The 23,117-nt window shown below is 43.8% G+C and overlaps 1 protein-coding gene across 4 annotated transcripts in view; it reads right to left on the minus strand.

Annotated features, from left to right (window-relative positions):
• Positions 1-23,117, minus strand: part of LOC144510145 (transcription factor COE2) — a 264,281-nt gene that overhangs the window by 83,584 nt on the left and 157,580 nt on the right. For all 4 annotated transcript variants that reach the window (XM_078239525.1, XM_078239522.1, XM_078239524.1 and 1 more), the window contains 2 exons: positions 12,137-12,218; positions 2,299-2,416 (listed from right to left, as the gene is read on the minus strand). In XM_078239525.1, coding sequence (XP_078095651.1) covers positions 2,299-2,416; positions 12,137-12,218 — 200 coding nt within the window. The remainder of the gene's footprint in view (positions 1-2,298; positions 2,417-12,136; positions 12,219-23,117) is intronic.

The raw sequence follows: 23,117 nt of genomic DNA on the forward strand, positions 1-23,117 counted from the left end.
TGGGGCTTGAACCTAGAAATGTCTGACAATAATTATTACCAACCAGGCAAGGTTACTTCAATCTTACTTCAACTTTTTAAAGTCAAGTCATGAATGCTTCATGTTTGTCAGACGTACCTGGATGGAATAGCATGCTTAAACATTGTATCTTGGGCAGAAAGATATAAATTTAGGCCAGCACTGGTGACATTATTTGGAAGTCTTAAAAGCTCATGTATGTGATATATTGCCTACTTTAAAAAAATGTAAATCCTGGCAAATAAACTAAATGCTATGTGAGGGGGGCTTTGGAAGGGGATTCCTGGGGATGAGTGCCGGGGAGGGGATTCAAGTGAGGGGGCTAAATTATATTATTGAATGATAAGAACGTTGGGGTTTCTTGGGAGGTCATGAGGGGTTCCTTGGCTGGAAAGGTTTGGGAAACTCTGGTTTATTTGACTGAATAACACTTATTAATGCCAATTTAAGGGCAATTTTGGGCAATCATGGACATCTGACCACTAAGAACTTGATTTTTCACTTGAAAAACTTGACAAACTTGTAAAAGTAGGCAATATATCACATACATGAGCTTTTAAGACTTCCAAATAATGCCACCGGTGCTGGCCTAAATTTATATCTTTCTGCCCAAGATACAATGTTTAAGCATGCTATTCCATCCAGGTACGTCTGACAAACATGAAGCATTCATGACTTGAAAAGTTGAAGTAAGATTGAAGTAACCTTGCCTGGTTGGTAATAATTATTGTCAGACATTTCTAGGTTCAAGCCCCACTCCAAAGACCATGTTGATGTTTCATTGCAGAACTGAGTATTATCGGGGATGTCATTTTTCAAATGAGAGGTTAAACCAAGACCCCATTAACTTGTTCAGATGGACATCAAAGATTATTTTGCCAACGTTTGGGTTACATCTATCCATCACTGATTGTGGTGCCTTACTGAGCACAAACTATTGCTGTGTTTGACTAATTGTACGATGTGCTGCTGATAAGAAATGTGTCACGTAAATGCAATTTCTCCCCGCTCTTACAGTCTACAGGTTTTCCATCCATCGTCTCCCTACTCTTTTTGACTTTAACACCTTGATATGCCTAGGTTTGTCATTTTAAAAATTGCCCCACAATCAAATCATCTATTCTGTAAAGTCTGAGCATATTGGTGAATCTGCTTACATTCCTTGGCGTAAAACTTGGGTTAACTAAAATACCCTTTCAAAAAATATCTTGCAGTTTATTTTTAAAGAAAACATTGAGCTTCATAGCATTGGGATTTCCTTAGATTTTCTGTCTAAACCATTAAATTGATTTAAAATAATAGTTGGGTCAATCTTGCCAACTGACAATCCCAAACAGTGTTTCGGGAATGCCATAGCACACTGCACCATGGATTGAAGACACATAGTTGTGTGCTGTGATTGCCCACACACTAAAATCCTGATTCTGATATGAAAGCAATTGCTAAAATGGAGACCAGACGCCTCCTACATCAATGGTGATGAAGTGGAGATGGTCGAGAGCTTCATGTTTCTTGGTGTTCGGGTCACCAACAATCTGTCCTGGTCCCTCCACACTGATGCTATAGTTAAGAAAGCTCACCAACTCCTCTACTTTCTCAGAAGGCTAAGGAAATTCGGCATGTCCAGTACGACTCTCACTAATTTTTGACCATTGAAAGCATCCTTTCTGGATGTATCACAGCTTGGTATGGCTCCTGCTTTGTCCAAGACCGCAAGAAACTACGAAGGGTTGTGAACATAGTCCAGTCCATCATGCAAACCAGACTCCCATCCATTGACTGTCTACACTTCCCGCTGCCTCAGGAAAGCAGCCAGCATAATCAAGGACCCCGCGCACCCCGGACATACTCTTTTCCACCTTCTTCCGTCAGGAAAAGATACTGGTCCCATCATATATTAAGCTGATCTTTCTCTTCACTCTACCTGTAACTGCAATGTTACATCCTGCACCCTATCCTTTCCTTCTCCTCTATGTACTCTACGAACAGTATGTTTTGACTGTATAGAGTGCAAGAAACAATACTTTTCACTGTATCCCAAAACATGTGACAATAATAAATCAAATCAAATCCTCAACAGAGGAGGAAAAAAACCATGGAACATTAAATAATCTTATTTGAATAAGGCCCTGCCATGGGGAAGCTGAGTTCATGTCCCCATGGGTGGGCAAGCTCAGAGACGAATACAGCAGATGGAACTGGGCTCAGTGACAATTGTCACCTTACACTAGATCACATGCAAAAATAGTGTTCATACCCAAGAATTAAAAATGGACTTACCTTCTGTAGGGTCAAGGCGACGGGCTCTTCGTCCATGCTTGGAATTGTTGTGCACAAACATGTTGTCGGAGACAGCCAGCACATGACCATCAACGTTAATTGTCGTTGATAAAACAACCTGTGAAGCAAGATGCGAGGAAATGTAACTTAGTGCGGACCTAACTTGCAAAGACATTCTTACTGTGGGAATCCAAATCTCCAAAATTGCTTTCCCCAACAAGCAATTAATAAATCCCACAGATATTGTAAATGGGACTTTGAAAGCTTGAAAGTATTTCCCAAAGTGTCTGTTTGCCTGATGTGAATTGAGCCACCAGAACAGGAAGGGTGTCATCCATTATCAGCGATGAATGAGCTTATCCTAGTTCGGATAACAGGAATGTTACTTTTGTCACCTATGCCCTGACTGAAGGAGGGAAAATATCAGTCAATTTTTCCATTCATATTTACCATGCAGGGAAAGCCATTGAAGTTACAAAACGCGTCTATAGAGGAATATCGATTTGTTTCTGAAGAGAAATAGATTTAACACGCATTGTGGAATTGGGTTGTTTTGATTGATTTCTGAAAATTGGGCAGGATTGTTGAGAACCTGTTCATAAGCTAAATTCACATTGTAGTGAAGTACTGAGGGAGCATCGTATTATTCGAGATGCAATCGGACTTTAAATTAATGCCTCATTAGGTGCTTCCGATTAATGTTGAATATCTCCTGGCACTGTTCAAAGAAGAGCAACAAGTTCTCCTACTGTCTTGGTCAATGTTCCTCCCTGGCCTAAAACAACAATTAACTCCTCTTTCCTTTTATTGCTTTTTGTGAGATCTTGCTTTGTGGAAATGGTTACCATGACCAGACTTTTCCATTGCTCAGGCAGGCAAGTGCCTGACCTGGCAGCGCATGAAATTGTGCGCAAAGAGGTCAGGCAAGTGTCCCAATTTCATTGTGCGTTCACACAATATTTCAGTTGGCGGGCGCATATGGGAGTTGGAAGCATGCCGCCAACAATTGAGCAGGCAATTAGGCTCATTAAGGAATCAATAAAAACGATTTCACGTGGCCTGTCCACTTTTACGGTTGGTGGGCGGGCCAATTGGCCAGGGAACCTTCACAATTTGGTTACAACTTCAATCCAGGGCAGGATGAATTGTCAGGTCTTAAATAAAATTAAAGAAGGAGGGACTGAACTCCTGCTGTCAGGTGTTTAAATTTACTGCCTGGACACAGTTTTACTGCATGTTTTCGCCACATTTAATTTGTGGAGGTCTACAGCTCCCTGAGACAGCTCTATAGCAGCTGTCCATCTTGAGGGAGCCCATTAGAAGCGCCACCCTTTTCTTGACACCCACCCTCTTCCGAACCCCTGTCACACCGGGGTTAATTGCAGCGAGAAACACATTTCATATCTGCTTGTGGACACACCAGGTGTGCGCGCCTCATTTGCTTCCATAACGGAACCTCATACTTTGAAGCAATTTCATAGATTATATGCAGCTTTTGACTTATTGAACAGCTTGCGGTATCTTGAAATTTCAAGAAATAACTACAAAACCAGTTGACAAAAATGCTAACACACTCAATAATGTTTAAATAATTAGTAGTTGGGTTAAAGCCCTCAACAGCCAAAGAAAAAGGGTAAAAGGGTATATGTATGTGTGACTTCCAATACTGTTTGTACATAGTGGGTTAGATTATTGCTGCAAAAGCTATATGAGAAATTTCAAATGAAAATCCTGAAGCAAAAAGGCCCCTTTGTCTTTGATGCCAGCTGGCTGTGAAGAATGGCAGACAAATAAGAGCGAGAGATACTGGAACAGGAGAACAAAGCAATGTGCAGATTGACTGAGGCCATTAAAGTCTATTAAACTGATTCCAAGTCCAAAAAATGTCACAGATCACTCCATAGCCTCACAAGATTCAATAACATTCTTCACTAAATATACATCCATTCCCCTGTTAGAAACCGCAGCCTTCAACACTATTATTCCCACAAAACTCATCTCCAAACTCCGTGGCCTGGGCCTCGGCACCTCCCTCTTCAACTGGATCCTGAACTTCCTAACTCACAAACCACAATCAGTAAGGATAGGCAACACCTCCTCCACAATCATCCTCAATACCGGTTCCTCACAAGGCTGTGTTCTCAGCCCCCAACTATACTCCATATACACCTATGACTGTGAGGCCAAATTCCTCTCCAATTCGATTTTCAAGTTTGCTGATGACACCACCGTAGTGGGTCAGATCTCAAACAATGATGAGACAGAGTACAGGAATGAGATAGAGAATCTGGTGAACTGGTGCGGCAACAATAATCTCTCCCTCAATGTCAACAAAATGAAGGAGATTGTCATTGACTTCAGGAAGCGTAAAGGAGAACATGCTCCTGTCTACATCAACGGGGATGAAGTAGAAAGGGTCGAGAGCTTCAAGTTTTTAGGTGTCCAGATCACCAACAACCTGTCCTCGTCCCCCCATGGCGACACTATAGTTAAGAAAGCTCACCAACGTCTCTACTTTCTCAGAAGACTAAGGAAATTTGGCATGTCAGCTATGACTCTCACCAACCTTTGCAGATGCACCATAGAAAGCATCCTTTCTGGGTGTATCACAGCTTGGTATGGCTCCTGCTCTGCCCAAGACCACAAGGAACTACAAAAGGTCGTGAATGTAGCCCAATCCATCATGCAAACCAGCCTCCAATCCATTGACTCTGTCTAAACTTCCCGCTGCCTCGGCAAAGCAGCCAGCATAATTAAGGACCCCACGCATCCCGGACATTCTCTCTTCCATCTTCTTCCATTGGGAAAAAGATACAAAAGTCTGAGGTCATGTACCAACCGACTCAAGAACAGCTTCTTCCCTGCTGCTGTCAAACTTTTGAATGGACTTACCTTGCATCAAGTTGATCTTTCTCTACACCCCAGCTATGACTGTAACACTACATTCTGCACTCTCTCGATTCCTTCTCTATGAACGGTATATTTTGTCTGTATCGCGCGCAAGAAACAATACTTTTCACTGTATGTTAATACATGTGACAATAAAAAATCAAATCAAATTTGTCTCCCTGGAGTCAGTTCCACACATTCCCTGCCTTAATGTGAGATAGTTAAGTCTAAATTATGTGTTGACCTTCCTGTTATGAACTGGAAACTGTACCCCTATCTGTCAAATGTTGTTGGAGTTCAGATGGTTCAGCTCTCTCATATCTGTGAGAGAGATATTAGAAGCAAAGCAATAAGAGAACTAAGCGGGACAATGGGCGAATGTTTCAGCTGAAAGAGATGGGATAAAACTAAATAAGGCAAGGTTTCTTTTGTCCACTTCCTGAAATTGTATCTGCATCCGTGAAGTGCTTCTCTGAATTTATGATTCGAACAGAAAATATAAATATAATTTGTTCGCTGGCAAAAGCATACATATCTTCAAATGACTGCTGCAGCGCTTTAAGTAGCTGCAGCAGTGCCAGCAATTTAGTTTTCCCGACTGTGTAAGATCCCAGCTATCTGCGAGCTTGCATTGAATATGTCAATGAATCACAAGGTCTGACAAGAATGGCTACAGAAAGCACAGATTGGTGCATTACTCTAATGCACAATGGTCCTATCAATCAAGCCCTGGAACTGAAAACTCCATACCAATGTCTTATATCTCGTATCCAGTAAAAATAGTAAAATCCTAAATGTGTTTATAAAGAACTAATTTATGATTTTGCAAGACCGGGTGCATGAAAGAAAATTACCTTGGAGTGAGAAAAAGGCTAGAAATTCAGCAGAAAAGGTGAAGCAACAGAGAAGACAGAGCTGCAACAGAAGGTCAGAATGAAGATTAATGCAGTGAAATGGAAGAAAATGCTTGAATGATTTATGGACCAATAATGTATCATTGATCGGGTGGCACCAGGATCGGAATTATAAGAGCTATTTATTTAATACATGATGTGTTAGGACCCTGTGCAGTTCATGAATTCAATTATTTTTTAACAAACACTTGAGTTTTTACTGAGTAATGACCTCCTGATATTGGATGAGTGACGGGGTGGACTGTGAGATAGGGTGGGAAGCTGAGGAGACAGGAGATATTTTGCTGAGACGCCCATTGGGCCAGTCTTGCTAGTTTTGCAACTAATTCAACAGTAGCAATGGTAAAACCTTGTGAATAGGCCACACACCTGCCTGCTTTCTGTGCCAACAGTGGTGTGTGTCTTAAAGGAAGATTATCGAGGGAAATAACAAATAAACTTCAAATGAGAAGAGGCCAGTTTAAAATCTTAGTCTTGCCATTAATCTTTCCTGATAAAGATCTCAGGCGGATTTTTATGGCTCCCCTGATTATGGGATTTTGCAGTCCCGCTGATGTCGAAGGACTTTTGAATGACTCGCCGCATTTTTCGACCCCACCCCACTGCAACATGGCTGAAAACTTCTGCCCCAGCAAGGGAGCTCTGCTCCTAACCTAGTTTTAAAGCTGGCTAGTAGGCAGTGTATTCACTCATGATCAATCACAAAACTATGCTCAATTTGATATTCTCAAGCATAAAAGCAGCGAACCACAGATTGATACAAACAAAAGACGGCCATTCAGCCCATCATGCATGTACTGAGTCTTTGACAAAACTATCCATAACTTCAGCTACAGTCGTCATTCCCCACATAGTCCTGAAATTTCTTTCCCTTCATGTATTTCGCTCATTTTCTTTTGAAAGTTGCGATCAAACCTGCTTCCAGAATCCTTTTTGGGCTGTTCATTCCAGATCACAAAAACATGCTGTGTGAAAACATGTTTCATCGTGTCACTTCTGGTTCTTTTGCCAGCCATTTGAAATCTGTGTTCTCAGATCATAGACCCGTGTTGCCAGAAACAGTGTCTTGTGCGACAAAAATTAGCCTCTGCACCCTAATCTAAGCAAAGAGATGATCTTGATTGTGTGAGTGGGCAGATAAAAACAAGAACAGGCTGAGCTAGGATGTCCCCCACACTCACAATCCAGATTAATGCATGAAGAATAGCAACTTCGGTGAGATTACAGTGGACAGCTAGCTCTTGCAAAATCTGTATCCTGGTCTTCAAGACCGACAGGGAGGGATTAACAAAATTAATTTCTTGCATCTGGCAAACATAAAGGCATCTGTGGAATACCCATGTTTGGGATGTAACATAATCTGTGAAATGAGTGAATCAGTCTACTTAATCATTTAAACGAGGTTGCTGTAATGTGTTGTGATTGCAGCGGGGAGGGCTGAGCACTTTGGCCAGTGCCAGCGATTGTCCCTCTTGTCAGTTTTCCGGGTCACTGAAACTGACCCGACCCATCTGGTATCTATCAGTCATCTCCCGACAGCTTCCTGAAACACCTCCCTCCATTTCCTGTTCCCTTTTCTTCTGCATTGCTTGGCTTTCAAAACTGCACTCCACTGAACTCGGATCCAGGGGGTCGGTTACAATCCCACACAAATCCCCAAAACGCTGGGTATAAATCCTTCCAGCTACAAAAACTTCTTGCATCTTGGAAAGGCAGTCAGGATTGGGATTTGAGGATTTTTTTTCCCCATGATCTATATTTTCTGCTTGTATTGTAATCTGTTAAAAGATAAGTCTCTGCCAGAAAAGCATATATTATGAGTAAATGCAAACCTTGTGATGATTTTGGGATCAGCTTGATCGTTTGCCTTGTTCTGAGATATTTTTCAATCCATTTGATATTGCTGAGTTGCTTAACTGTGTTGTGAGAACCTTTTTTAAATTTGTGATCCTTCAGATGAGAAATAGTTGTGCTGTGGAATGAAACACTTTCTGCGTCCAGCATCATGATTAAACATTCCCAGCTCGAACTAAGTTCGGGTGAAAAGGCAAAATATAAACCTCACTACACTGACCTACAAACACTCAGAGCCAACTGGTAGCAAGGTTTTGATAGAATATAGCTTCCTCTACAATGCCCAATCAAGTATTTCAGTTTAGGCAAATTATGGATCATATAAAGTTCCCTCCAATATAAAAAAGTAAAATACTGCAGATTCTGGAAATCTGAAATTAAAACAAAAAGTGCTGGAAAAATTCAGCAAGTCCGACTGCATCGCTGGAGCCATAAGAGTCATATTGGACTCGAAAATGTTAACTATTAACAGTTAACTCTATTTCTCTCTCCAGAGATACTGCCAAATCTGCTGAGTTTTTCCAGCACTTACTGTTTTTACTTCAAAGTTCCCTCGAGACTGTCCCATCAGACAATCCCAAGGTCAGGTGCAGCATGGGTGAGATGCAGAATATTGAGGGCGATTATCCTATCCCGCTGTGCTAATTTTTTAGCGCAGTGGGCCAGGAGATTCCAATGGTACCCGATCCGTGGGACCATGCTGGACGTCCTGCCCTGACAGTGTCTCCCTGCGCTGGATTTCCAGCTGCTTCAGCTCCACACCGGAAATCGGCGGGAGCCACATAAATTATTTAAATAAACATTTACATATATTTTTAATTCAATTAGCGGGCCCGAGACTGAAGTCTCCGGGACTGAAGTCTCTGGGCCCGCTAGCATCCCTCCCCCGGCCAGAGTGGTTCACTCCAGCGGGGATTACTTTCCACTTGTGGGAAGCTAGCGGCTGGACCCTGCTGGAGTGAAGGTGGGCAATCGTGGGTCCCCTCCCCCCCCGAGAGGGTCGGGCGGCAGGAGGGTGGTGCCCCCTGGACATTGGCACACTGACAGTGCCAGCATGTGCCCTCTGGCACTGCCCAAGGGGAAAAGTGCCAATGTCCAGGGGGCACCTTGGCACTGCCCACCAGGCTTCGTGCAGTGCCAAGGGGGTGGGGCCTAATCAGGGGTGGGGTCTGATAGGGGATGGGGGCGATCGGTGACAGTGGGGGGGGTCCCGTTGACAGTCTTCATTTTGGGATCAAGCAGAGGAAGGGAGGCCAGCGATTGGGGTGGTGCAGCCTGCTGGAGAGGGGGGAGGGGTCGAGACTGCAGAGGGAGGTTGGGCCTGCGGTGGGGGGAGGGGGAAATCGGAAGGGGGTGGGAGATTGGGGACGTGGGGTGGGGGTGGGGGTGAGGCTGGCCCGGGCATGCATGGGGGCCAGCGATTGGGCAATGGGGGGGGTTAGAGAGCCGGCGTTGCAGGGGTCGTGGGGCTGGTCAGCGATCGGAAGGCCGGCAGACAGGGCCCACTCCACATGTGCTGATCTCGGAGCTGATAGATTGGCGCATGCGTAATGGCCCACTCAGCGCTGTGCTGCCGACCTCCTGGGCGGGAATAGGCACCGCCCCCTGAGTTCTGGAGTGAATCATGCTGGCGCATTTAGCAGTGCACAAAGTGTGGGAGATTCGTCTCTGAACTCCCACTGAAAAAAACAGCGCGATTTACTCCAGTTTTCCTGCAAATTCAACACTTAGAATTTTTTGGGGGAGAATTCCGCCCAATGTCTTCATAATGATTTTGATGTTCAGATACACCTTAGGTCAGCTCCAGCTGTCAAACACTCTCAGCTAAGTGTCAGCACAATTTAAATGCAGAGTTAGGTTGCCTCAACATTGCTCCATCAAGTATTTGCAGTTTAGGGATAACATTGGTCAGATACAGTAAAACTCTTTTGACACTTTCCCATCAAATACTTCAGCGTAAGGTACAACATGGTGAGATGCAGCAAAAAGCTTCCTCTACACTATCCAAACAATGTGCCTCAAGTCAAATCAGTAAAATATTCCCGCTGGACTCATGAACAATTCTTCAATTTCTGCCAGAGCCATCCAGTGGCCTCTCTTAGTGAGATTGCTAAATTATGAGATAGTTTTGTCCTGTAGATCAGTGCACAGCAGGGAGTGGATTGAGACTGCCCAAACTAATTTTACTTAAGATCCTCCATGAAGATGGATTTAAACCAAGATTCTGAGAAGTGAAAGCTGGTGTCTCGAACCTGCCCACCTCCCATCTCCAGAGGTAATTTTCTTGTGGACCTTTTGAATACCAATTAACAACTTAAAAAAATATTGTTTGCTTTCAAGAGGAGTTCCTGGTCACCTTGTGCACCCTCCAATCAGATACTGAGCCATACAGATTAAAACAATCTTGGGTTCAATTTGTGATCCCCTTTGGTTGAGTTAGCTAATCTTAGCCAGGATCAAGAAAATAATTCAGGGTTCTCACTCCACAGGGGAAATACTTTTTATCGGGGACATCATGACGAACTAAATTTTCACTTCTGAGTCAACAGTGCAGAGATGGGACAATTTCCAGTTCCACAAACCCAACCCATGCTAAGTGCCCCAGAAGGTTGGATGTTTGGTCCAGGTGGGTAAAAATGGGAATGGTAGCAGGTGACCTGAGAATGTTTGTGGAGGCTGTTAAGTGTGGAGGCAGGCTGGACATGCACCTCACCCCCACTCAACTCCCCAGGCTCCATCTATGATAAGTCATGCCCACCTCCCCACACCCATGTTCCTTCATACCCGCTATGCCCTTCTACCCATCCTCATGGCCCCTCATACCCTCCATGCCAACCTATATCCCTCTACCCATCCCCATGGCCCTTAGATCACCCATTCCAACTCACCCAATATCCATCACGGGCTTACTTCAGGACCCATACTGAGTTAATTAAAGTTATTATGTCCTTATGGAGGAATTCATTATTTTAAAAAAACACACACATTGATAAAAACCCATTTACTACATGTAATTGCTTTTAATCCCTGGTAAAAACATGCAATGGAATTTTTAGTCCTTTTCAAAGAGGCTGTAACCACTTAGAGCTGTCAATCAAACTGTGAACTGAAAGGCACCCCTTTTCTATAACAGTAGGTTATAAAATCAGTCCTGTGGCACTAATCCAGTTATGATAACCTTCAGCTTTATGTCAGCAGAGTGAAACAGCAAGCACTGATTTTTAAAAAATACTGCAGATGTTTTTCGAATAGGGCAGAAGTTTTAAATGCCTTGACAGTTCCTTTTTACATTTCTGATGAGTTTGACAGTTCCAACAAGATTGACAGTTCCACTGAGTTCATGCACGTTTTATGCACATCCATATCTACTTTAAACAATCTTAAAGGGTAGCTTACCTATCCCAAAGGTCACCTGACATCTTCCAAACATGGTCTGAGACATAAAAAGTGCCGTACCTCTTCAAATGGGCACTCAATTTATCCAAGCAACTCCACAATGTTTAGATCTGCTCCTACTGGGAGCACATGGTTTGCACACGGTGAGTTTCCCACACCCAACAAATGAACCTCTGACATGATTGGAAACAGCTGCCTCCACGAACCACAGCTGTGCAAGTCAGAATCTGCCACCATTCCCTCCCTTGCAGAATGGTTAGTGCTGTGTTTGGGAGCAAGACATCCAGATCCAGGCCTCCAACCTTATGTTTTGCTGAGTGCTGCAGCAGTTGAAATGCTTCAACTGACCTAACTGCCATTGCACTGGGGAGGAGAGAACCCAATCCTCCTGGTCGCTGGTACTGTACGTTATGAAGAACTTGGAACGAGACAGCTGCTGTTACCCATGGAACCCCCAATTTAGCACAAATCAATCATTCTGTGTAAAATAATTGTGAGGAAGCAAATGATGGCAGTATTGGGCTCCACTCCCAATTTTAATGGGGAAATTGACATTGATGTTAAGCTATGCTCTCCAGATTGTGCTAAATCGAAGTAGAATCTGCAGACATTTTCAAAGAACAGCAAATTCAGACCAGCATCTGCAGTGGACATCATTGCCCTCCTTTTGTTCACAAATGTAATGAATTCGCCAGAATGATGATATCCCTTTCCGGAGAAAACTTCAACCTGACTTGTTCCTATGGTGACACACTTAGGGACGGATGTGGAATTTTAAACAGTACCTGAAATCGACGCATGTCTCGTGGGTTCCCAGCTGTTTTCAAACAATTCTGGTTGCACTTGAGGAAGAATTTTAAGAAGAATCTGCAAACAAAACAGAAATTCCTTTCAGTATAACACTCCAATGTTACATGGCAATAAAATTAATTTGCTCTCACACCTACATCAGGAAAAATTCCCCACGTGCAGATCTTATGAATGAAAATGAGTGAAACTGGCAATCCACATCAAAAGATAGAGTTAGAAACGATATGAGAGCACAGTGAGACAAAGAACAAATGTAGCCAGAGAGAAGGAGAGTGGGTAGATGTGCAGAAAAAGTCAGAGTTGCAGAGGAAAAAGGATTAAATAAGTGAAGTGAGCAACTTGCATGAAAGAGACGTTCTGAAAGAGAGGTGGACAGACAGGGAGATAGTTACATTAAGGGACAAAAGCTGAAGGACAGTTAGATGGACAGACAGGGCAAATAAATGCATGGAATTGGAGCCAAAGAAATCGGGAAAATATGCTGAAAAAAAATGCTTGGTCTCAGGAAAGGCTTTGTTCAGCTCTTTGATACTTAAACGAGGATAAAAAGTGACTGAATCCTGTTGAATAAAATGATGCAGTTAAAGAATTTGTTGAAATTGATGCTTCTTTTCTCCTGATGGTTTGCTTATTCCCACCCAACCAGCATGGAAGTGAGCTGTATGGAGCAGAAAGCTTCCACAACTCTGCCCCAACCTTGCATTTCACTGGGCACTGCAGCAGTTGAGGTGCTTCAACTGACCTACATCCCTGCACTAGGGAGTAGAGAACCCAAGCCTCCTGGTCATTCGTACTCTACAGGTTGACAGGGATCAAGAACTGCCAGACAGCTGCTGTTAACCAAAGAACCCTTAATTTAGCAGGAGTCATTCCTTTTGAGGAGAAAATCATGAGTAAAAAACGATCACCCCTCATTCGCTGATTTTAACAGAGTAGACATTGTGGGAAGACATGCTCTCCAGTTTGTATTAAATGAAAGTAAAATATGACGACTCATTTTATATTCCATCAAGTATTATTTTATTGAGAACTGAATTAACAGAGGAGTAAGTTGCATACATGCTTTTGAGTGCAAAATGACCTGTTGTGAATTTAAATTCAGTCACAATGAAGACTCTAGTGAAATACAGGTTAAGTACCTTGGCTGCTCCTCTTCTGTATCCAAATAATAACACACAACCCGATTTCTGTGATTTACTTTCACTTACCCACTGCCATACCAGATTCTTCTTTGCTCGAGTATTTGCACATGTCTGTGTGCTTGGTTGTCAAACAAGACCAAACTCCCTTCCTGGGCGCGAGGCTGATTTCACTGGCAGAATGGAGCTGGCAAGTTTGGGAGAGGTGAGAAATCTGACACAAACCTGATTTTTCACCTCTCGCTCATATTTCCCGCCCCGCTACACGACTTAAACAGTGCAGCAATATATTAATAGAACTGTCATATTGGGGTTGGCTACCTTATTTTTGATCAATTACATTTTTCTTATTCATTTCGCTGCATTGTGCCATCAATTGATCTTGGGAGTTTCTTACTTTCCCCATATAAATTCACTCCCTCATCGTAAGGGTAAATTGCTGTTCCCATTCAATCTCCGTGACTGGTTTTTGTTCCCTTGGAGAACCCTTCCAAAGAGCTAGTACAGGTATGATGGGCTCAATCTGTGCTGTATCATTCTAGGATGCTCTGCATTAGGACCACAGATTCTTTGCACCCTCTCATCTCACTCTGACTGAGACCAGGGATCAAATCTGGATCGCCTTGCCAGTGACAATTTGGATTTATGTTGCAACTTTAAGATAGTAAAATCACCAAAGCGCTTCACAGGAGCATTAACAAACAAAATCTGACCCAAGCCACAAATTGAGTTATTAATGCAGGTGACCCAAATCTCAGTTCAAGAGGTAGGTTTAAGGAGTATCTTAGTGTAGAGAAAAGTAGAGAGGCAGAGACATCTAGGGAGGGAATTCCAGAGCTTAGTGCCCAGACAGGTAAAATGATGGAGTGATTAAAATTAAGAAGGTGCATGAAGCTGGAACTAGAGCCCTGCAGCAATCTCAAAGGTGTGTAGGGCTGGAATAGGTTCCACAGTTGGCCATAGAGAGACTTGAAAACAAGAGTGAGGATTTAGGATGAAGATTCAATCTTGAGGTGTTATTTTAGACATATAGGGCCGGAATTTTACAAGAATGATTCTAACTGTCCAACTAGCATGAAAATGGGAGAATTTTCACTCCCAATCTTGTGGATTTAGACATTGAAAATTAAGGGCTAGACTATTTCTAGCTGCAGCAGGCAATGGGCTGGGCTAAATTGCCAGCCAGCCTGCAGAGGGAGCTATTGCGCATGCAGACCTCTGATTCTGCACATGCCCAAAAGGAACAGCAGAGGTCTGACAGACAGAGAGCTGTCAGGCCCCTGCTGCTACAGGCAGCATTAACACATTCCCCCCCCCACCCGTAATCGTGGGGGGCCCGCGAGTGATTGCGAGCCCCACACCGCCCAGAAATGCAGCCCCCACCACCCTACCCCAGCCTCCCAGACCAATTACGCCCCCCCCCACCCCACTGATCAGAGCTGCAGAGCAGCAGCGGGCCCCCCTCCCTCCCCGATTGCCTACAGAGCAGCAGTGGACCCCCGCTCCCGCCACACCCCCCGTTTCAACCACAGGCAGAGTGTGCAGTGGGCCCCCCTCCTCCCTGATTGGGCCGTCCATTCAGGCCCTGCCATCCCATAGGCCCTGTCCCGATAGGACCCATCATAGGCCCAACCCTTATTGACCCCCATCGGCTCCACCCCCTGGCATCGCATGGTGGGCAGTGCCTAGGTGCCCGGTGGGTATTACCGCAGTGCCAGGCTGACACTACCCAAGGGGCACACTGCCTTGCCCTTGGCCTCCCCAGGGGGCCTCAATGGCCTCCGGTTCCACTGGTGAGGTCAACATGACTGTTCCCCGTTCGTGGAGAGCAGGCGTTTTCCTTGCCTGAGAGAGAAACTCTCCCGGGCTCACTAATGCCATGTAAATCAGGATTTAAATAAATTTAAATAATTTATTCAGCCTCTCACCTATTTCCGGCAAGAAGCTGATCTCGCCGGAAATCCGGCTCTCATAAGAGCGTGAGATCCCAGAAATCAAGCATATCCTGATTTCCCGGCTCTCACGTGATTTTACTGGCTCGCTCCACCCATTAAAGGGTGGGGCAAACCGTACAATTCTGCCCATAATGTTACATTCATTCACAGATTCATTTCTAAAAAGAATCATGAAATTGATCAGTTTATTCAGCACAGACTGAAGATTGAACCTTCAACCATCCTGATCCATATGCTTCCATTTGGCAAGGTTGTCACCCACAGTCTCTAAAAGCCTGAAGACTATTATCAGTTGGAATCATTTGAAGACAACAAGCAATGTGATGAAGCAAAGTAAGAGACCAGAGTTTGTTTGGAAGGATTGAATCCACCCCACAGTCTGCGTGCTTTATCCTTTCTGAGCACAGTACAATTTAGTGCCTCTCAGAATGAAGCAACACTTAATCAATAACCAGTCCAAGCATCTCTCGATCCATATCCAGCAGACAGCCCCAAATTATAATCTTAAATTGATCTAACAAGAAAAACATACTCTGTTTTCATGTCCCTGTTACTTCAGACACTTCCATCGTCACTTTCTGATGTGACTGCTGCCTGCACGAGCCGCAATTTTACTTTATTTGCTGTTCACATTGGGATGGAACACTTCCCATTTCAGGCAATTAATTTCAGTGTCAATATGTGCAAGGACCAGTACAGGTTAGAGATAAGTTAACTCTGCAACACTCCATCAAACATGCCCCAGGGCAGGTACAGCACAGGTTAGACAGAGAATAAAGCCACGTCGATACTGTCCCATTGAATACTTATAGAATACTTCCACAGTAAGTACGGCATGGTTAGATACAGAATAAAGCTCCTTTTACACTGCCCCATCAAGCATTCTGAAGGCAAGACCAGCACAGGGCTAGATACAAAATAAAGCTCCTTCCACATTGCCACAACAACCTCTCCCAGGACAGCTGTAATACAGGTTAGATATCAGTTAAGGCTTCTTGTGCACTAACCCATCAAACTCAAGCACACAGGGGAATTTCACAGTAGCTTCATTGCAATGTTAATGTAAGCCTCACTTGTGACACTAATAAATTTTAAAAAACAAGAAATAGGAGCAGGAATAGACCATATGGCCCATCGAACTGCTCTGCCATTCAATATGAACAATGGCTGACCATTTCCTGCCTGTGCCCCATAATCCTTAATTCCTTGAGGGACCAAAGATTTGTTTATCCCAGCCCAATGGAATAGCTCATACTTCCCTGATGTCAGTGTCCCATGAATCAAAACCCCACTTCCCACATATTGGTTGAGCCATGCATTTAGTTCTTGAATCTGCTTCACCCTGTACCAACTGGCACGTAACTCAGATAACAATCCAGAGATTGTTCAACCTTTGATGTTCCATGTTTTAATTTATTTCCTGACTCCTCAAATTCTCTTAGCAGAACAGTGGGCAGAATTTTATGGCCGCTTTACGCCCATTTTGCGGTGGGAAAATGATGTAAAATCGGGAGTAAAGCGGCTCGTGCGATTGCCGCTGGTTTTTGCGACCGGCGCGATTTTATGACACCCGGAATTCAGGCACTGTCAGCCTCTCGCTGGAAATGGCTGAGAGGCTGATTAATTTATTGAAATTATGTTTTGAATGTGAGTAGCAAGCCCGGCGCTCAATCGTCCAGGCTCACTTGCCTTTATGGCCTCGCTGGGAGAGGTTGTCTCTGGTGAGAAATACACCAGCTCCCCATGAACAGGGAACAGTCGTGTTGGCCTTGCTGGTGGAACCGGAGGCCATTGAGGTCCCCCCCTCTGGAGGCCAGGTGCAAGGCGGGGGAGCCCCTTGGGCAATGTCAGCCTGGCACCTGGATAATACCCACCTGGCACCTGAGCAAAGCCCACCAGCCATTGCCAGGGGTGGGGCCAGTGGGGACCAGGACCTGTGGAGATGGGGCCTGTGGGCAGGCCAATGGGGGCAGGGCCTGTGGTGGAAGGGGTCCTGCTGCCATTTTACATGAGATCGGTGGAGGACGTGGGGGGAAGGGAGGGGGGTCTGCGATTGGTCTGGGTGGTTGGGCCGTGATCGGTTTAGGCAGCGGGGGCAGGGGGGAGGAGACAGCGAGGTCTGAATCTCGGACCACGGGCCCCCATGATTCCCACCTGAACCAAACTCCCAACTACATGCTCTGTCTATGGCTCACTCCAGCATAGTCTACTCTCTGTGTGTCCCACACTCCCAGGCCAAGTGTGACACAGGGTGCGATGCAGAATAAAACTTGGTATGCACCACTATTTCAAACCATTACCAGGTCAGACTCAGGATGATTTGGATGCAAAGTGCCGTCATCTCTACTTTATCCTGGCCATGCACTGAGAAATAGCAACATTATGGTGCTTCTTTCCCAAAGTAGTCTTCATGTGCTTTCTTGGGTAAAACTACCAAAGATTCCCAAACAATTCATTGTAGTATTTCTATGAGTTGCATATAAGGTCTCGCACCTCCATCCAATATTATACAAATCAACTTCATTTGACAAACAAGATGAAAGTGATTCCTGTGTTCCAGGGTTGTGATAGCCCAAGTCACATTACTCAGAGGGAAGGAAGCCAGGCAAAAATCTAGAGAGCTCCTGGTTATCTTCCATACCTCCTAAAACAAGGCTATGCTGGGAGGGGCGCTGAAAGGTTAACAAAGATGGGTGTTAGTGTCATGGGCTTGTTGAAGTGCTGAGCACTTAGTGGTTGCTATTTGTATTGAAATAAACAATTCCCAGGCAATTAGCTATGTGTGGGGCAGGACTATTGCTGCCCTGCCCAAGCTCAATTAAATCAGTTCATCTGACACCTCAGAAAAGCAGTATTGCATCTATCCCTGTCCGAAGAAGTGAGTGTGAAATTCCATTCACATATAGCATCTGCAGGTATTTCCTCTCATCCCTCTTCTCCCAGAAGGTATTGGTTGCCACGTAACCCATAATATGAAATGAGTGACCCTTCCACCATCAGAAATACTCGATTCTCATGGCTCTGTGAATTCACCAAGGGAAGAACGCGACTCACAAACACAGAATAGAACGGAAACTCAGTCCATCAGAAAGCAGCTGTGAGTTTCCTAGATAGCTCTGTTGTTGAAGGAACATGGAATTTCACCAAAATCAAAGCAAAATACTGCAGATGCTGGAAATGTGAAATAAGAACAGAAAATACTGGAAAAACGCAGCAGGTCTGGCAGCATCTGTGAAGAGAGAAACAGAGTTAACGGCCGGAATTTTACCGGCACGCCTGCCCTGATTCCGGGGGCGGGCGAGGCTCGGAGAACTGCATTCTCCGTTGGCTTCGGGCAGGATCGTATGAAACTCAGGCGCACGTGCCAGTAAAATACTGCCCAACGCTTCAAGTCCGTATGACTCTCCTTCAGAGCTAGATTATGGAATTGAGCTAAACTGACTCGGGTGGCTGTCTGCTTCGGTAGCTTGTCGGGAGGAAGGAGGAGCACTGCAATTGTTTCCCAAATCCCTCATGACAGCCAGATCTCCTGCTCCTTACCACTAAACTGTAACGTCTGCTGGAAAGGCACTTGCACAAGGATATTGTATGAGGGTGCAATTATTCTTGACCATGATGTCCTTCCCCCACTCCTTGGTTGATTGTCCTATTAATTCTTAACGTGCAGGCTTATGCATGAAGCATGACCACTGCCATACTCCAGCAAGAGTCTGCATCTTTTAGAGTAGGGGAAACAGCATCACCAGAAAGGGTTAAGGTGGATTCCAGAAGCCCAGCTCTTAAAATAGCAGATGTGTGGCTGTTGGTCCCAGGTGAACTCAAAGTGGTTTCATTTTTTTCTGGTCACCATGACAACCACATTTTGTAGCGCAGTCCCACAACCCCCTCAAGACAGACACAGGCACGAACACTGCTTCACAGTCTTTCTGCTCTCAAGCTGACAGACAATGGCTAGGGCTCTCAAATCATTTTGAACAAAAGAACTACTTGCCCAATTTATTGGTAAGAGAACAAAATCTTGGCACTTTTTAAAACTTGTGATGAACGCATTTGAAAATCCATTGCGATTCAGTTCCAGTTCATTGAAACCTGAGAGGTCAGAGATGGAGAGATAGTCCCTTCATGAAGCTGACTTAAAGGAAAATTTTTTAAAATTTGTTTCTTGAAAATAATATTTAGTTGCTTGATGTGAGACATGGTTCTTTTGTTGTAGCCATATTTTAATCTTACTCTTTATCCTTCTTAGAAGGGCCCTTCCTGAAGGTTTTGATTTCTCAACAGTCAAGTAACTTACCCAAGTTCCTATTTTCTGTGAAAGGGGCTGGACAATCGACATTGGCAGTATGTTCACTCATAGGGCCATTTCAATTAGCAAAATATTGTTCTCACCTGACTGCCAAAAAATTTCCTCGGTCGGTTTACTAGGCAGCAGGGTTACAGGAATGGGAATCCTGACTGATTTTCTCTTCACTGACTCCTGAAGTAACCTTAACTCCGCTGCTGAAAGACTCACCATGCCTTTGTTACCTCTGGATTTGACTATTTCAATGCAGTCTGATCAGCCCCACACATTCTACCCCCCATACCTGCCATAAACTCGTCCAAAACTCTGCTCCCCATGTCCTAACTCACACCATCCCATTCACCTATTACCCTTATGCCTGCTGACCTACACTGCCTCACTTATTAAAATTCTTAACCCTTGTTTCAAAATCACTTGATTGACTTGCCCCTCACCTTCTTTAAATCCTTCAGCCCTAAAACCTTCAAGATATCTATGCTATTCCAATTGTATCCTCTTGAGCATCCCTGATTTAAATCTCTCCATTACTGCTGGCCGTGCCTTTAGCTGCTTGGGCCCTAATCTCTGGAATTCACTGCATAAACCTCTCCATCTTCCTTTCTTTCTTCCTTTAAGACATTTGGAAAAACATACTTTTTTGACTAAGTTTTTGGCCATCTGCTCTATTGACTCCTTATGTGACTTGGTGTCAAATTTTACTTGCTGACGTTCTAGTGAAGCACGTAGATTCAAGGTTTTAATATGTTAAAGGCACTCTGTAAATGTAAGTTGTTGTTGGGCATGTAGGTGACAGCCTGGTTTTAAGAGCACGAAAAGACTGATACAAGAAAGTAGTTCTTTGCTAAATACTGTTGTACAATATTACTTCCTTGCTTGAACCCTTTCTGTTTGTTAAAAACCCTTTGCCCCATCAGTGCAAGTCTGGATTGGGTCTAGTTTAAAAGTTCCTCATCAGTGTAGTGCAGATGCTTTTGCTCTCCTACCAACCGCTTGGTTCCTGATCAACAAACATCTGTTTTCCATAATTCACCAAGCCCACCTCATCCTTTCTCTTCATCTTTCACCACACAAAAAAAAGTTCATTTGGGTTATGGCGAACGTGCTTGTGGACTGTCAGTATCACGATTCCTGTGGTCCCGATAGCCCAAGGACGTGTCCTAATTTTATGAGAGCAGTTTCTGTTAGGGCTGTGAAATGGATGTATGAAATGAGGAGAGGGCTAATATAGTTGGCAAGTTTGCCATTTCTCAGCAAGGAAACCAAACTAAAATCATGGTTGGCAGAAAAGCCATGGAATGAGAGATATTTAATTTTTTTTCTTTTTTAGACTTCTTCAACGTTTAGGAACCAATATAGTTCAAAGGAGGTAGACCTTTCTGATCCATAATATTTGAGTGTTATTCAGTTTTCAGATTATAGGAAGCTATTCAGGGATATATTATCTGCATATTTCAGGAAAGCAGGCAGCCAAGTCCCTTTACTCGTGCATTTTAGTATTTCCATCAACTCTCTTTTTCAAACGATATTTCCTATCATTTCTGTGTGCACTCTCTCAGATATCCATAGCCTGTGTTAACGGCATGACACAAGGGACCACTATTGACTGAAACCAGATGGGGGGGAAGGTTTTGCAGAAAAAACAGGAACCTATCAGGGTTGCAGTATTAAATCTCAGAGGTGAGCAGAGCTGATCAGATCCTGCCATGTATTCAGAGATTCTACTTTTGCAGTGAAATCATGACTTGGAGAAACCCACTATGTCAGACATCTTGGGTATCTTTCAGTTCAACATCTGAGTTGTGACATATATTGTCACTGTCTTTTGTAATTTTTAAAGCATTGACTGGAATTTTCCCGTCCCGCCCGTCACAGGAATCGTAGCGGGTGGGACACCGACTATGCAAAGGTCCCTTGACCTTGGGTGTGATTTTCCGGGCTGGGGGAAAGCATGGCCAGAAAATTCCTCCCAAAATCTTTCCACTTTGACATTTTTCTACCTATTTATGCCTTTTGAACCTTTAACCTCCCCTTTGGTTGTTACAATCTTTCTTTCTACAGGACAGGGGGAATTTCTTTGCTCCTGCTTATTATTCTGTTTGTCTGTAAGCAATATGTCTCAAAATCTAAGAGAGATTTCAATAAAACAGGTACACAATTTGGATATGGTCCAAGGAATACTGATTTGTTTTTGGCGAATATGTACATTTGGATCCTGGAATTTTTTAAAGAATACTTCAATAGTGGGAAATGGGGCAAATTGACTTTTGTTTTAGAATGTTGTGGATTGTCTAATGTGCTGCGGTGAAGTTGAACATAGCTGTCAAAATGTGAGCAGAGTTTTCGGAGCAGCCTCTTCAGAGAGATGGAGCTCTTAAGAAAAATATTTTTTTTTGCTTTAGAGCATAATAGTGTGGCAGAGGTACGCACTTTACTGAGTGCCGTCTTCTCTTGTTTCTCTTGATATCTTTATGCCACTATAGTCCTTGTTCCCCTGAAGTATCCTATTAAATTTTACCTTCTATTTTTCAAATATGTTTCAGATACAGTCTTCCTGTATCCTCACCATCAAGACTCTGCACCATCTCCAATTCTAGATTATTCTTTCCCAGGATCACAAAACCATAGAACTCTTCACCTCCCATGGTTTCCCCTTAACTACTCCAATCCATTAGCTTTCAACTTCAAAACAATTTCAACAGCTACCACTCACCCAATCACTCACCTTCACTTTCCCTTGTCGTCTGACCTACTCTTTTCAACCTTGGGGTGCTTTGATCTGTGGGCTAAAATATCAGATGGCAGTATTGTTCTTACAAGAAAACTAATCAGAAGCAGGAAAGAAGGTTATTATCTCATGGATTGTACCTTGCAGTCCCAATTTGTAAGCCGGGAAATTGGTTTGTGTGTGCGTTTTGATGAGAATACTAATCAATTGGCAGAGCTCCTGCCCATCTACGATCCCAGCCCCAATGGTGTTTAGAGATTCTGCCCTTGGATTCACACAAGAAGAATGGGAGGTAGCCAAAACAGTAGACGGCTACTGTCATCTGTGAAATGGTACATCAAACAGTTCGTACCTTCAGGTGAAAAATAAATGCTTACCCCTCTCTCATTTTCCCACGCCATGGGTGTCCATTGAAAACTGCTGTTTGAAAGTGAAGGAGTTAGGTACTTGGGAGATGAGATGCACGCGCAATGGTGCCCTGTAGAAGCTGGCTTCCTGGCGAGAATAGACTCTGTCCACTCCCCCTTCTGGCGTGAATCACTCTTTTTTTTCCCTGTCATAAGATTTGTATTTTTCTCTTGCCAAAAAAAGGGTCTGAAACTCTCCCGTTTTCACGCTCATTCGGCACTTAGAATTCTTTTGGTAAGATTGCACTCTGAAATTTTTGTGCATAGTCTAGCATCACACACGATTCCTCCCTATTGTGGGAATCATTTCATGTAAAGTATAAAGGCAATCACTTCCCATGACTAAAACTCACAATACAGACCCTCTGTATTTTTGCATAGAGCTTTAACTTCCATTGTTGCTGTCTGCCATATGTATGGTGTTGGG

The sequence above is a fragment of the Mustelus asterias genome, chromosome 22 (assembly GCF_964213995.1).
Source record: "Mustelus asterias chromosome 22, sMusAst1.hap1.1, whole genome shotgun sequence".
NCBI lineage: Eukaryota > Metazoa > Chordata > Chondrichthyes > Carcharhiniformes > Triakidae > Mustelus > Mustelus asterias.